The following is a 14,118-nucleotide window of genomic DNA, read 5'->3' as shown; positions in this document are numbered from 1 at the left end:
AAAATTGGATCTAAAAGCTTAATGAAGATATCAATGTACCTTTTGTTGGTCTGAAATTCAAGTACATCCTGTACACAATTGTGTCCCACCTATGTCCTCAATAAGGAGCTCCAGAAACCAGGTCCATGAATCCTTATTTTCCACCTCCACAACTGCAAAAGCAATAGGTAACATTTGATCGTTCTCTTCTCTTCCAACAGCAGTTAATAACTCTCCTCCATACTTCCCTTTCAAAAAGCATCCATCTAGTCCAATTATGGGTCTGCAAGACATAAAATTGTCTTTGCAAGCTCGGAAACATGCGTAAAACCTTTGGAACATAGGTTGACCTTCATTCTCATGCACTTTTAATTTCACTGTTGATCCAGGATTAGTTCTGAGAAGTTCATGTGCATAATCATAAAGCCTCTTGTATTGTTTTGCAAATGACCCCTCAACACTGTCTTCAGCCATTTCTTTTGCCCTATAGGCCATACACCTAGAAATACCTATGTTATATTTCCTGCTAACCTTTTCTCTAATTTCCACACCATTGGTTTTTGGATTGGATCTAACAGTCTTCTCCAACCTCTTACTTAGCCATTTAGCATTAATTAAACGAATATTGAACTCTCTGCTGCAGGTGTGATGGTCAATTATTATCCTTAATTGCCACATCTTCATTGAACTCATGTATCCACAGTATGCATACCACGAACATTTTCCATCTGCACCCAAACATTTAACTCTAACTCTTCTTTTATCACTTTTAAAAATTTTCAGACTTCTTCCATTTTCCAAAGCATAGGTCCTAATGGCTTCCACAAATTCTGACTTCTCAGCGAAACATGTACCAACCTCCCACTTATATTCACTCATGGATTTGGGCATCGAAAATGTATCAAATTTACCATAACCTTCCTCACTATCATCTGTGTCATCAAGATCACCTTCACCAATAGGTGCATCACTGTCCAATTCCTCTGAATGCCACTCATTATCTGATAACCCTCTATCTGCCATTACAGGGGGGATATGACTCTCCTCACTTGTTGAATCAGAACCCATGTTATTGGTAGATGGACCACCCAATTCCTCTCCAATGCTTCCCACCTCAACAGGTACAGTACCCTGCCATTTATGATGTCCGTGTTCCACATCTGCATCAACGGAGACATCTACTAATCCTTCATCATGAATACCATGAACACTCTCTTAAGTACTTCCATGACGGCCAGAATCACTCCAACTGTCCACATGAGCAACTCTAACACTTGTACCAACAGTATGTTCCCCATGAGGTTCAGCTTGTAAAGGTTCAGGTTCTAAACCTTGAGGTTCTTCACCTTCAGCTTCTGAAGGTTGAGGTTGAACAGCTTCACCTTCAACACCTTCACCTCTTTGAGGTTCACATCCAACAAGTTCATCTTCAACGGTACAGTATGAACACCTTCAGGTTCAGCTTCAACATGTGCAGGACCACCCACTCCCACCTTATCTAACTCACACTCAGCCTCTCCAACAGGTTCCGATTGACCTGCATCTCCCACCTTATCCACAACATCCTCTTTTTCACCACCCAACTCACCAACTTCGCCCACCTGACCACCATCTGTTGTTCCAACATTATACTCCAACATTTCTATTATTTGTGGTTCGTCACACATCCTATGAACAACAAAAAGATGAACCTCACCAAGTATCCTAGCAATGGTTACCATGTGCATGGCCCCACGATCATCACTTAAGAGCTCTAACCTATCCTCCAAAACCGAACCACCTCCCACACAATACCACAAATCATTCCCCCCAACATATCCCATCTCTTTCAAGATACTTAAGACCTCAAAATAACTCCAACGATCCGGGTCACAAGAAAGCGTTCTACTTTCCCCATAAGCATATATAAGTTTCCCCTCATTCACAAATTTCCCTCCGTGATGGAACATTACATCAAACTTTTCCTCGTCCATTTATAATACTCACCAACTACACCTATATAATATTCATATACAGACAAACATTAAAAAAATTAAAAAATACAAAGTACAGAAATACACGATATCACTTTCAAAAAAGGGGGACCACAACGAAAAAATAAAGGACCACATGCTATGACACAGACCCATGCTCAAATAAGCACATTATTCAATAATACACTGCATTTCAGCGACAGCACTACCATTTCCTTTCCAAAAAGCAAACTTTTCAACCGACAAACAAAAGGCACCGAACAAATGCACCCAACAAAAGCATCGAACCAAAATAGGGAAAGTCACTAACCTGAGATTGCTCCAGCGTTTGAGATGAATGCGATGAACTCAATATCCACAGATTGCAAGTGTAATGACGATGGAGAAGGACTCACTATCGCACTCCACAGCTTCCACCACAGTTTCCCCAATTTCACCCCAGCTTTCTTTTTTAAAAACCCTAAACCTAATTTCGCAATTCTAATTTTTTTGAAAAATAATTATCCCACCTTAAATTATAAAAACCCTAAACCCTAATTTAATTTAACATTTTTTCTTACCCTAAACGTAATTTAATTACAGCTGCCCATTCCACGTCAACGTTTTCTTGCCAAGTCACTGTTCAACAAATGGTAAACCTTGCTATGTCACTGTTCACCTAACGTCATTTGCCCAGACTTGACGGAAAGGGCAAAAGTGAGACTTTTAAAGTTAAAAGGGGACCATTTTGAGATTTCCAAAAATACAGGTATCAATTTGAGATTTCGAATCTAAAATAGAGACCAAAAACATAATTAAATAAATAAAATATTACCCATATTAAAAAAAACACTATATAGAATTTCAGTCATGTTTAATGTTCCATCTTAAATTTATATTTAATACAAAATTACACTAATTCAATGGAATTTTTTTATGGAATACATAAATAAATATTAATATTAATGATATGAATGATGCAGATGCAATAGTAACTATCGTGATTCAATAGGTGAATGAATGAATCTGACACCAAATTATCACCCCACCCTTTCATTAATTAATTAGGTTTGAGTTAGGATAGGGTAAGTGAGAAATGATGAAAAGGGTAAAATGGTAGTTTTGATGTATAGTGCAGAGTTGGTTCAGCGAAAGTTACTGGAGCAATAATTTGATATTACCGATTTTTGTACTTCCTCCAATCTCACCTTCCATTACCAAACAAATCAAACCCAATTCACGATGCATCTATTTATTTCTGACACCTTGTGCATAAATAAATAATCATCATATTAATGAATTAATAAAATAGACAAAACCCTTTTATTATTATTTTATTCTTTTCAAATTTGTTATTATTATAGTCTGTGTCAGGTCAGGTTTCTTTACTGCTCTCTGAACACTGACGAGTGAATGAGAAGTAAAGCAACTCTTATTTTATTCAAAAAAATATAAACTGCCATTATCTTCTCATTTAGGTTTAATCCAGTTTAATTACTACGGGTGCTAATTGAAACCCCTCAATGATGCCAAAAGCGCGATTTCAAGAAACACAACACAACCACATTTGAAATCCTAGATTGATTAGTAGTTATATGTCGGTATTTTTATATGTTTCTTCATGCCAAAATTTATTTGTTTTTATTATTAGTTTCTTCCTGTGCCCTTTTGCTCTGAATCTGATCACTGAGACCATCATCAATTGATTTTATTATGGAAGGTGAAGTGATCCAACTCATGCTTTCACCCTATGTTCAATTTGAAAAGCTACTAGTAGATAGAGTTAAAGCAACGAAGCTAATGACAGTTATAGAAATACTGTTTCTGTAATCGTATTTAAAAAAAAATGTTTAATTGATCTACTCTGATAGAAATAAAGAAATTAATCTAAATAGGCACAAACGATTCCCCAGGCAAACCCAGTTGGGTACACTGTTTTGGTGAAAGTGGGTTGCATTTAAGTTCACCCCCAAACAGTAATAGTGTTAAATTTCAGCAGAGATTCACTGTGTATGGTTCATTCAAACAATATTTGTTCCTCTTGTGGCTAATTCTTAATCCCATCAACATAATTAAAAGTTAAGTTCATGGCTTTTTGAAACCATTTCTAATCATATTCATGATTTGAGATTATTAGAATGCAACCTGATATGATACAAACATAGATTACTGATCTGACTAGTGATGGACCACTAAACATCATGCGGAATGAGGTAAGACATCATATGTTATGGGAAAATTGGTTTTTATCGTTATTGTTATTAGTTTAAATCTAGACAAAACAAGTATTACTACAATGGTACAAAAGATTCTGGAATAGATAAAAAAGATTTCCCAAAAGATCCTGTTTTGCATCATGCATAATACAGACCTCAGATTCCCGTGACACTTTAATCTACGGAAAAATAAAAGCCCAAACCTTCGCCATTGGCATCACATTTTACCCTCTACACATCACCCTCTCTACCTACTCTGCTGCAACTCTCTCTCTCTCTCTCTCTCTCTCTAGGAAGTAGCAAGTGCAAGTGTGTTTTCCCAACTATAGTAATCTGTCAAACAAAACCCCTGCAACACTCTAGCACCTACACCCTCTTTTTCTGGAAATGATAGTACGGTGCTACACTTGCGGTTACATAAATCAAGTGTCGCGTGTGTTCTAGAGATCAATGCTCGGTTCTTCGGCTTCGTTTCTGAGAAAGAGTGTGGGGAAAGCGTGAATCGAATGGAAGGGTTTAACATTCAGGGAAATGAGGAGAGTGGGGTGATGGGGAAGAAGAGGGTGATGGTGTTGGTTGATGGAACTTCACATTCCAAACATGCAATGATGTGGGCACTTACTCATGTAACTAACAAGGGTGATTCTTTGACTCTGCTTCATGTTGTACCTCCTCACAAAGGTCCTGAATCTTCTTCTTCCACCTATCTCGTCAATTATCTCGGCTCCCTTTGCAAAGATTGCAAGCCAGGGGTAAGATGGTTGTGTTTGTTTGGTAGATCTTGATTCCAGTTGGTCTTTGATTTTTCAGTGCTGTTCAATAATGGAGTAGGAAGTTCCTTCTTTTATCTTTTTTTTTTTTTTCACATCCCCTCTTTTGCCGTTGTTTCTTTTCCGACTTTTCTTTTCTTTGGATGGGCTTCTTGTATTGCCCCCTTTTCACTTTTCAGAGAGAAATCATGAGAAGTTTTCAGATGTTTCAGCTTTTCTTTTGACAGTTCTTCCTATGTTGTTCCCACCCTTATTGAATAAAGAGTTACTGATGAGGTTATGGTCTGACATAGGTTGAAGTGGAAGCGCTCGTTATCCAAGGACCAAAACTGGCCACAGTAATGAGCCAAGTAAAGAAGTTGGAGGTCTCTGTCCTGGTACTGGGCCAAAAGAAATCATCTTCTCTTTTAAGTTGGTGAGTTCTATTCTATCATCCACACAACTGCAATAAAGAACCTTTGAGGCCAAATTTTAAATTTCTTGCTACTCAGTTCGAGTTTTTAAGCGATTCGGTGTATGCAGTTTTTGAGTTAAGAATTATTTCTGCAGTATCTGTGGAAGCAGCGGAAGCAGTTATACGGAGGAGTTTGTGAAGCATTGCATCAATAAAGCAGAGTGCTTGACAATTGGGGTGAGGAAGAGAAGCCAGGGAACAAATGGATACTTCATTAGCACTAGGTGGCAGAAGAACTTCTGGCTTTTGGCTTAGATTGAAAATTTAGATACCGCTAGTTCAGATCCTAGAAGGGATAACAGGGGTAAGTGGCTAAAGCAACCTTTGTATCTGCATCGTCATCTATAATCTATATCGTGCACCCTGTAACTACTTCTAACTATATCGTGTACTAAAATGTCGAGTGACCAAGAATTCTGACTTTTAATAAAAATAATCTAATTGTCCATGCTTGTGAACAGTATGTTTTGTTACTGTGTTCTTCAGTGTTTAGAGCTGGTAAAAAAAAGTCATCGTCAGAGACCCACTAATTTTTGCAGTACCATTCATTGAGAAGTGTACCATACCTATTATAAATTATTTAAGTACTATTATTCGATTTTAAAAAATAAAATGTTTACATTAAATTTTAATTATTTTCATAAATTTAAATTTATATAATGAAATAGTAGTATTATAAAAAGTAGCACATTTCAATTTATCGTTTACGTTATCTGTATTGTAAATCACATGCAGTTTATCCGGTCTTCGCGATTCACTAAAAGAAACAGGCATTTCTTTTTTGTCAATAAACGTAGATCGTAAACATTGCTATTATATGAATGAATACGTATTCACTTTCAAAAATAACAATAAGTTCACTACTAATGGGCCGTGATTTTACAGTGCATATAGCATCAAACGGGAAAAATATAGAAAAGGGTATTGGAGACAAAACAAACTGAGCCCTAGGTGGTGTGGAGAAGGGAAAAACAGAGAATTGAGAAAGATGGAAGAGAGGTAGGATAGTAGAAGAAAAACGAAAGAAAGTTGTATTTAAGAATTTTGGGTAATCTAACAATAAATAACGAGAAGTCATTTGTACCTATTGCTATTACTGCCTTCTAAAAAGGCTGAAACACGAGTTTCATGCGTAGCTAAACAAACTAGACCTTATCTTCTAATTTATCATTTACAAGAGGAAGCAACTCCATCTTACTACGGGGGGTCCTGGGAGTCCTGGGGGTCCGAGGAGTTCCAGGGACTGCTGGCTGTTGGGAGAGCATGTGCCTCACATAACCGTAGAATGTACAGCCCACAAGAGTCACGGCACATCCAACACAATTTAAATATGAAATTGGGTTCCTAAATATCAGCCAAGAAACAAGGACAGCCACTGCAACCTGCACAAAAAACACGATTCTCATTAATTTCAAAAATGTCAAATAATTCGTAAGACTAAAATGCTCCAATAAAATGAAACAGAGTTATAGACGAAGTGAGATTTAACATGTACTTCAGATCCACCGACATTAGTTATCCTTTAACACGAGCACATTAATGACTTACAAGCAAAGTCAAAGAATGAAAATTAATTTAATAAATCCAAACTAGGGAGTAAATGTTAAGCTAGAATGAAACAAAGTCCAAAAGGAGAGAAACGCATCTCGTGCAGGAATGATGATATACATAACAAATCTCACCTTAAGATTTCCGGCAACATTAAATGTTACAGCAGTGGTGGAGTGAATCACGTAAAAAATGGAGAAGTTAAGACAGAAAGCCAACACCCCGGAGCTAAAAATAATGATGAGAGCCGACCAAGGATATGGATGGGTACCAAACCATTCGAGGATTCCATTGCCTTCAAGTAACAGGGCAGGAAGCGCCAAGATCATGGTTGCAAAAGGTGCCATGTAATAAACTGTGTTTATGCTAAAGATACATGCAAACAAAAGTTAGTCCGTGTGCTGCAGAAAAGTCATGGTAAAGCTATTCAGAGAAACCAAGACATGACCCGAGTAGAATAAAACAGCCAAGACAATGTTAAGTCATTGCCCCAAAAAAACGTCTTCGGTGCAATTTCTACGGAACAATGTTAAGTATTTCATTTTACTCGATGCGGAGCTCTACGTTGTTGCGAAGACATCAACTCTACCCAAATCGAATATCGAACCGATGGTAGCTCTTCTTTTTCTGTCAGTTTCACTCATCTATCAGTTTCTATTTTTAACTTAATTCAGTCTATAAATAATCCTTTCTTAACAATATTAAGCAGTTCATTTTACTAATGTAGAACTCGTGGCATTGTTACTCCTTTTGGAGGGAGGACATCCACAACATCACTCAACCAATATTGACCCAATTATATCTTTTTTTTCTTTGACAGTTTCACTCAATTATCTGTTTCTATTTGCTCCTTAATTCAGCCGATAAATAACCCTTTCCTAACCCAACTCTCAACAAGAGAATAAATTGTTAAGACATAAGCATAAGAGTCACTCAACTCAAAAGACAAGTCCATTAGATGGAAAACCTCAAGACTGAAGTTCATAGCTCATCCTACTCAATGTAGGACTCCTAACATAAAACTTTTACAAAGGCTTGAGGCACGCCCCTGACCTTGGAATGAGGTAACGCCTCCCCTTTGAAGCAAACAAAAATACAAAGGAACTCATGAAACATTGTTGTAAACTTGGCACCTTGACAGATGCTAATCATATAGCACAAATATTGATCATTATTAATAAATAAAGTCACCGTATAAGGGGCCTTCTACATTAACTTAAAGGTGAAACCCAGCAATTTTTTGCTTTGGTTTAGTTGCATCTGGTTCTTAGTGATTGACTTGTTGCAATCAAACTAAACACTAAACGGTACCCAGAGATGTTCGGAGCACCAATATAGAATACTTCCTAGCTCTACATGTGAGAAAAAGGTTAATAAAAAACGCAATGTATGAGGTAAAACCCATTTTCCATAATAAATAATATTACGGACATGGAAATAACGGTCAAGTGTAAAGTCTATATACTGGAAAATCCAGAAAAGGCAAAAAATAGAGAAGGGGAAGAAAGAAAACCAAAATACAGAGTTATGAACAACAAGGGAAGTCAAGCGTAAAGATGGTACCTGTCAAATTTGTATCCATGCAGAAGAGATTCTGCAAGAATAGTCTTTGTAGAAGTAGCCAGACAGCCAAATAATGCAGCACAAAATCCAAACATATTAAAACTAAGCTCTGTTACAGATGTCAGAAGAATCCCTCCAACAATGGGTACAAGAGAAGCCCAAATACGCCAGTCAAAATACTTCCTCCACACTAGCCATTGCAAAACAACTGCACCAGTTTACCAAGATTAGATGTAATCGTAAACATCCTCGAATCTTAATATAAAGCAAGTAGCAAATATGTGGCAGAAATGTTAACACCGATTATTAAACCCACCTGTGGTGGCAGGTGTGAATGACTTTATTGTCTGCATAAAAGAAACTGGAATGTATCGTAGGCTCACATTCCCCAACACGATGTTAATACAGAACACAAACGACATTGGAAAGATTCTTCGCCAGCGATCTTCAGGGTCAACAGTTATCAGTGGCTTAAGTTTCAACACCTTTATTACCACATATCCCCCAATGGCTGAACAGATAAAGTGGACGCATGAAACTGATAGGGGAAACTTGAAATCCAATTTCTGCAACAAAAAAAAAAGGTAAACTGTTTATAATCCATACCCTGAATCCTAAATACACATGGATCGTAGAAAATAAGTGGTCAATATAGATAAATTTATTATTGATTATAGATGGAACACAAGCATAAAAGATATAAACAGTCGGCGATCACAAAACTTTATCTACAGATCCATTTCATCATGAAATGATTATTTTACAATAATTCCTTTCCAAATGGAGTTTTGAGAACCAGGGATGAAACGTAAGAAAACCGCAAGACCTTTACTGACAAGCAAAAAACAGAATTGCATCTTGTAGAATATACACACCAATAGAAAGCCCAATCTCCAAGGAAAAAAAACAGAAAACAGACTTTAAAGACACAATTACTGCTGTTCACAAACTAAACCACACATGCCACCAGTTAGAATAATTTTTTGTTTTATTTTAAAATCATACTAAGCTATGTTCCACATTAGGAAAGTAACATTACAGTAACAGTATTTTTCACATTTTAGTTCAGTTGTTAAAACTCACACGAAATATTCCAAGATTCAAAAACAGACGAATTTTGCAATGATTAACAAACTATAGTCTCGGGTCTATTGCACCATAAACAAAACATCTAGCTCTAAATTAAATCCATAGCACGGCCAGAGAAAATAAAATCAAACAAAGCCCAGACAAATAACTCGATAAATTAAGAGAAACCTACAACTTGCACGTAGAAGTACCGGGCAATTAACTAGATCAGTAACGAAACAAAATTTCTGAATTACAATCGTACTCGGTGGACAGGCTAGGATCACGTGTACTTTTTTTTTTAATTGTGAGAGAAGAATCACTATCTTGGTTAATTTTAAAAGGCGCTTCAAAGACACACAAAAACTCGATCCAGACACGCAACATGGATTTCGACTAAGATATGAAACTCTACAAATTAAAACGCATCGCCGAAAATAGCAATCTACAGAAACACTAAGAAAAACAGTAATCCATGGCAATTTCATTCTGACAGCATCACGATACACGAGGCATCCGTGTGGAACATCCTAGCGGCGGAATCTAACAAAATCGACGACATGACAGAAAAGAAATCTCATGAATTAGAAAAGAAGAAGCGAATCGGCGAGTGTTTGGAAATTGAAATGAGAGGAAGAAAAGTGCGGGAACCTGGAAGATCCACTTGTTGACGATGATTACGGTGACATTGAAAGCCCACCACTGAATGATGGACAAGAGAGATCTGATATCGCTCCACTGGAAAACGAAACTATCTTCCATCTACGGTTCCAGAGGCGCAGCTATTGCGCGTTGTGTCTACGATAATAGGAACGAAGAGAACACGAAGAGAATGAAGAGCGAGAGGAGGGTCGAACTCGTAACGGTGAATAACGAGTAAGAGGCACCTCTTCTGCTCTCTGCAATTTGCGTTCCCTCTCTCTCTATCTCTCTCTCCCTTTTATTATGCCAGAGAAATTTTTCGAAACGTTTCGGTTCGATTTCGCTCTCTCCCTGTCACGCCATGGAAATTTTATGTTTCTTTCTGCTTTGGTTGGTGGGGCATGTGGGTCCCACGGTATTCCAGCTCTGAGGTTCAGGGTCAATTTGGTCAGAAATCAACATTCCCCACTTTTTCAAAACTCATTAATTCTCACCTTGTTTTTCTTTCCCTCCCAATACCGTGAAGTCTTGGTTTCTTTTTCCTACAATACCTTTTATTCGGATTTTAGTTAAACTTAATGAATGGCCGATGAATTTAGCTGAACAAAACATATTGTTTTGTTTTACTTGCTTATCTTCTTTAGGATAAAAATATTAAATATCGCTTTTGTAATAAATTATTATCTTAATGTTTCTTTTAAGGCTTTCATATTATACTTAAAATTAAATTTTTGAAATTTAATTCAATTTAATTATTTTAATTAAATTTTGTTAAATTTTTAATATATTTTATGATAATATTTAAATTATTTATATTAATTAATATATTTATATTTTAATATTAAACGAATTTATTTATTATTAAAACGAAAATATTTATTTATTATGAAAAGAGTTTGAAATATAAAATAAATTTAATATAATTTGATAAAAAATATTAAATTCATATATTTTTAAAATTGATGAACTAAATTAAACAAAAATTAAAAAAAAATTAATAGTAATTATCAGACTAAAAACATATTTAATTATTTCTTTACGAATGTTTAAAAAAAACTATTTTGAAATATTCGTAAATCACTGTTTCCTTGTACCGCAATGCATTAATAGCAAAATTGGTATTTTAAATATTAATCTGGTAAATTTTGCCATGCTTAACAAAACATAGTAAAGGTTTCCTTAATTAATTGTTTCCCAGTATTGTAATGCATTTGTGTATTCTATGCAAGCGCAATTCAATTTGATGTTTTAAACATGATAAATGCTAATTGGTGCTTAATGTATAATTAATTATTATTTTCACTGTATTTATATTAAAATTTAAAATAATTAATTACATTAATTAAAATAAAATACAATTTAAGAAAAAATTAATAATTATTAATTTCATTGCATTTATGTTGAAGTATGATATAATTAACTTCATTAATTAAAATAATATAAATTTACATAACATATTTTTTAAGGAAAAAATATTCTTTTTGTCAATAATTTTTTAAATACAAAACAAGTATTTTACACTTTATAAAGTCAAACAAAAATATTCTTACTGTCTCTTTGTTTCTCAGATAAAATATAAAGTGTGAAGGTTTAAAAGATGAAGGCTTAAAAAATCTTTAAAAGGTATAGTTTTTTATTTTTAGTTTTTCCAAATTTTCCTTTTCTCATACAGTATTCTCTACTCTTTCAATTTAATTTTCTTTTATTTGTTTTGAATATGTCAAATCACAAATAAGATGATAAATTTTGATACGTATTTAAATAAATTATCAACTATATCTTGATAATATTTATAGATATTTTTATCTTTTAAATAAAATAAAATTACATCAATAGTTGTTGAGCTTAGAATTCAATTAAAGTCACACCTAATTATAAACTTTTATTAAAGTAAAACTATATTATTAATGATTCTTAACCAAATACCAGTTATAAGATCATTTAAATATTAATCTAATTAATGTTAAGTTAAGTGATTTAATTAATTAATTAATATTGAATCATGATTGAGTTAGACAGTATTCGAATTAAAACAAGGAATAATTAATTGACATTCTTAATTTTAATTCCAGTGTGTGTGTTTGAATTAGAGACCGTCATTTTAATTAAAATTGAACTGGTACAAACGTGATTTATGTTTGAATAATTTATTTAAAAAAAAATAAGTGTTATTTAATTATATTGAAATAAAATTCAAATTTATATCGTAAAACACTATTTTTAAAAAATTGGTATCGATCAAAATAGTTTAATTCTATCTATAGTTAGGGCATAAAGTTAATTACATTGTCGTTATATTCAAATCAAAATCTTAGCCAAGATCATGGTCGAATAAGTAATCATAAAGAACGAGACTTCTTTTATAATATAATGTCAAATTACCTTATCTTTAAATTGTATTTAATGTAATAATACTAATGCTGCTATTTTTAAAAATGGTAATGTTATTAAATTATTAACAAAAAATCTTAATTAGGGAATATGCTATATTTTGATATTTTCTTATGAGGATATATCATATATTTTAATCAATCTAAAACTAAAATGAACGGAAATGACGACTGTGGTTGCCTTAAGATGATTTATCTTTCTCTGTATTACTTTAAGCATCATCATTGACTGATTTTGTACGTTTTACTTTTTAATTAAATTTCTAAAAAGTAGAGTTTAATGTTAAACATCTTTATTCTAAAGTAAACGTGTTTTGATAAAAAAAATTATTTTTTTTCAGAAGTCTTAAATTGAAAAATACGTGTCCATATTTGATTTATTATCTCGCACAGAAATAATATTCCTATAAAAGCAAGTTTTTAAATAATTAACTTTAATCAACATTCTCGCGCAAAAAATAAAATAAAATTATGCTATAAAAAATTATTTTTTTAATTAAAATAAAATTTTAATGAAAAAATATTATACTATCCTTATTAACTCATGAATACATTCCTTACTGAAACAATTCATGAACTTTTTTTGTATAATGATAAGAATTTGTACTTTGTGTTTTTATTTTACTATCAAACATAATCTAACTTTTTTCTAATTTAGTTAAATTTATTTGGTTGACTTTGTCATTAAATTGGATGATATATATAAAAAAAGTTATCACCCTTTAAAAAAAGTTTACCTTAAAATAGTTTTTTAAAAGAAAATAATATCTTAACATAACTATTTTTAGTTGTTGTTTGTATTTTTATAAGGTAGCTGCATTAATTAACAAATACATGAATAATATTTATACCACGAAACATAAAATTATTAAACAAATAATAGTTGAGTCTTGTTCATCATATTTAAAATTCAATGACGTGAATTACAAAAAGTACAATTTAATTGAATTTGACTCATTCAAAAGTTTAGTTGGACGAGCTTACTAATTGAATTCAACATGGTTAAAATATTAAGCAGAAACATACAATATACGCTGCCCTCAGACTTTGATTAATAAATTAAAGAGAGAGTGAGATAATCACACGTAACATCATGGATCTAAACAATATTAATGTAGTAAAAATAAACTTCATCATTGATTCTATCAATCGTTAAATTATTAAATTACAGATTGACCTACTTTATTTAATTTTTATTTTAAACATAGTTTATGTATTAATAGTGTTATAAAATATTAACATATAAAGAAAATTAATATATGAGTAATTCTCAATTCAAAATCCAATATATGGTCACGATAAAATAATTAGTACCAACATAAGAATGTGGAACAATATTAATAATAACACTATTTCATAAATAAATTAAAATCAATCGAAACACAAATTTTGACCAAAAAAAATATTTTTCTTTCAATTTCTTTACTATCATACAAAGATGTTATCAATTTTATGTAACTCCCATTTAAACACTGGCGGACCTATGTGGTGACAGGGGGAGCCGTGGCTCCCCCATTTTTTTTTTTGTTTTTTTTT

At 33.2% G+C, this 14,118-nt stretch overlaps 2 protein-coding genes and 1 pseudogene across 2 annotated transcripts; 1 reads left to right on the top strand and 2 right to left on the bottom strand.

The window, feature by feature from the left end:
• Positions 1 to 30: 30 nt before the first annotated feature.
• LOC146883956 (uncharacterized) lies at positions 31 to 1,277 on the bottom strand (annotated as a pseudogene).
• Positions 1,278 to 4,359: 3,082 nt separating this feature from the next.
• Positions 4,360 to 5,819, top strand: LOC114162775 (Adenine nucleotide alpha hydrolases-like superfamily protein). Its single transcript, XM_028046749.2, has 3 exons — positions 4,360 to 4,899; positions 5,211 to 5,332; positions 5,467 to 5,819. The coding sequence occupies exons 1-3, from the start codon at positions 4,654 to 4,656 to the stop codon at positions 5,624 to 5,626; spliced, it is 528 nt and encodes a 175-aa protein (XP_027902550.1). The 5' UTR covers positions 4,360 to 4,653; the 3' UTR covers positions 5,627 to 5,819.
• A 557-nt stretch (positions 5,820 to 6,376) lies between these two features.
• On the bottom strand, positions 6,377 to 10,532 carry LOC114163271 (UDP-galactose transporter 1). The gene is made up of 5 exons (XM_028047486.2): positions 10,202 to 10,532; positions 8,799 to 9,048; positions 8,483 to 8,690; positions 7,054 to 7,285; positions 6,377 to 6,753 (listed from the first exon to the last, which is right to left on the bottom strand). The coding sequence occupies exons 1-5, from the start codon at positions 10,310 to 10,312 to the stop codon at positions 6,517 to 6,519; spliced, it is 1,038 nt and encodes a 345-aa protein (XP_027903287.1). The 5' UTR covers positions 10,313 to 10,532; the 3' UTR covers positions 6,377 to 6,516.
• Between the last annotated feature and the right edge of the window lie 3,586 nt (positions 10,533 to 14,118).

This window comes from Vigna unguiculata, chromosome 9, assembly GCF_037176805.1.
Source record: "Vigna unguiculata cultivar grain cowpea cultivar isolate G323 ecotype 2 chromosome 9, ASM3717680v1, whole genome shotgun sequence".
Classification (NCBI taxonomy): domain Eukaryota; kingdom Viridiplantae; phylum Streptophyta; class Magnoliopsida; order Fabales; family Fabaceae; genus Vigna; species Vigna unguiculata.
Note: the sequence above shows the minus strand (reverse complement) of the source record. Positions and strands in the feature narration are given on the sequence as shown.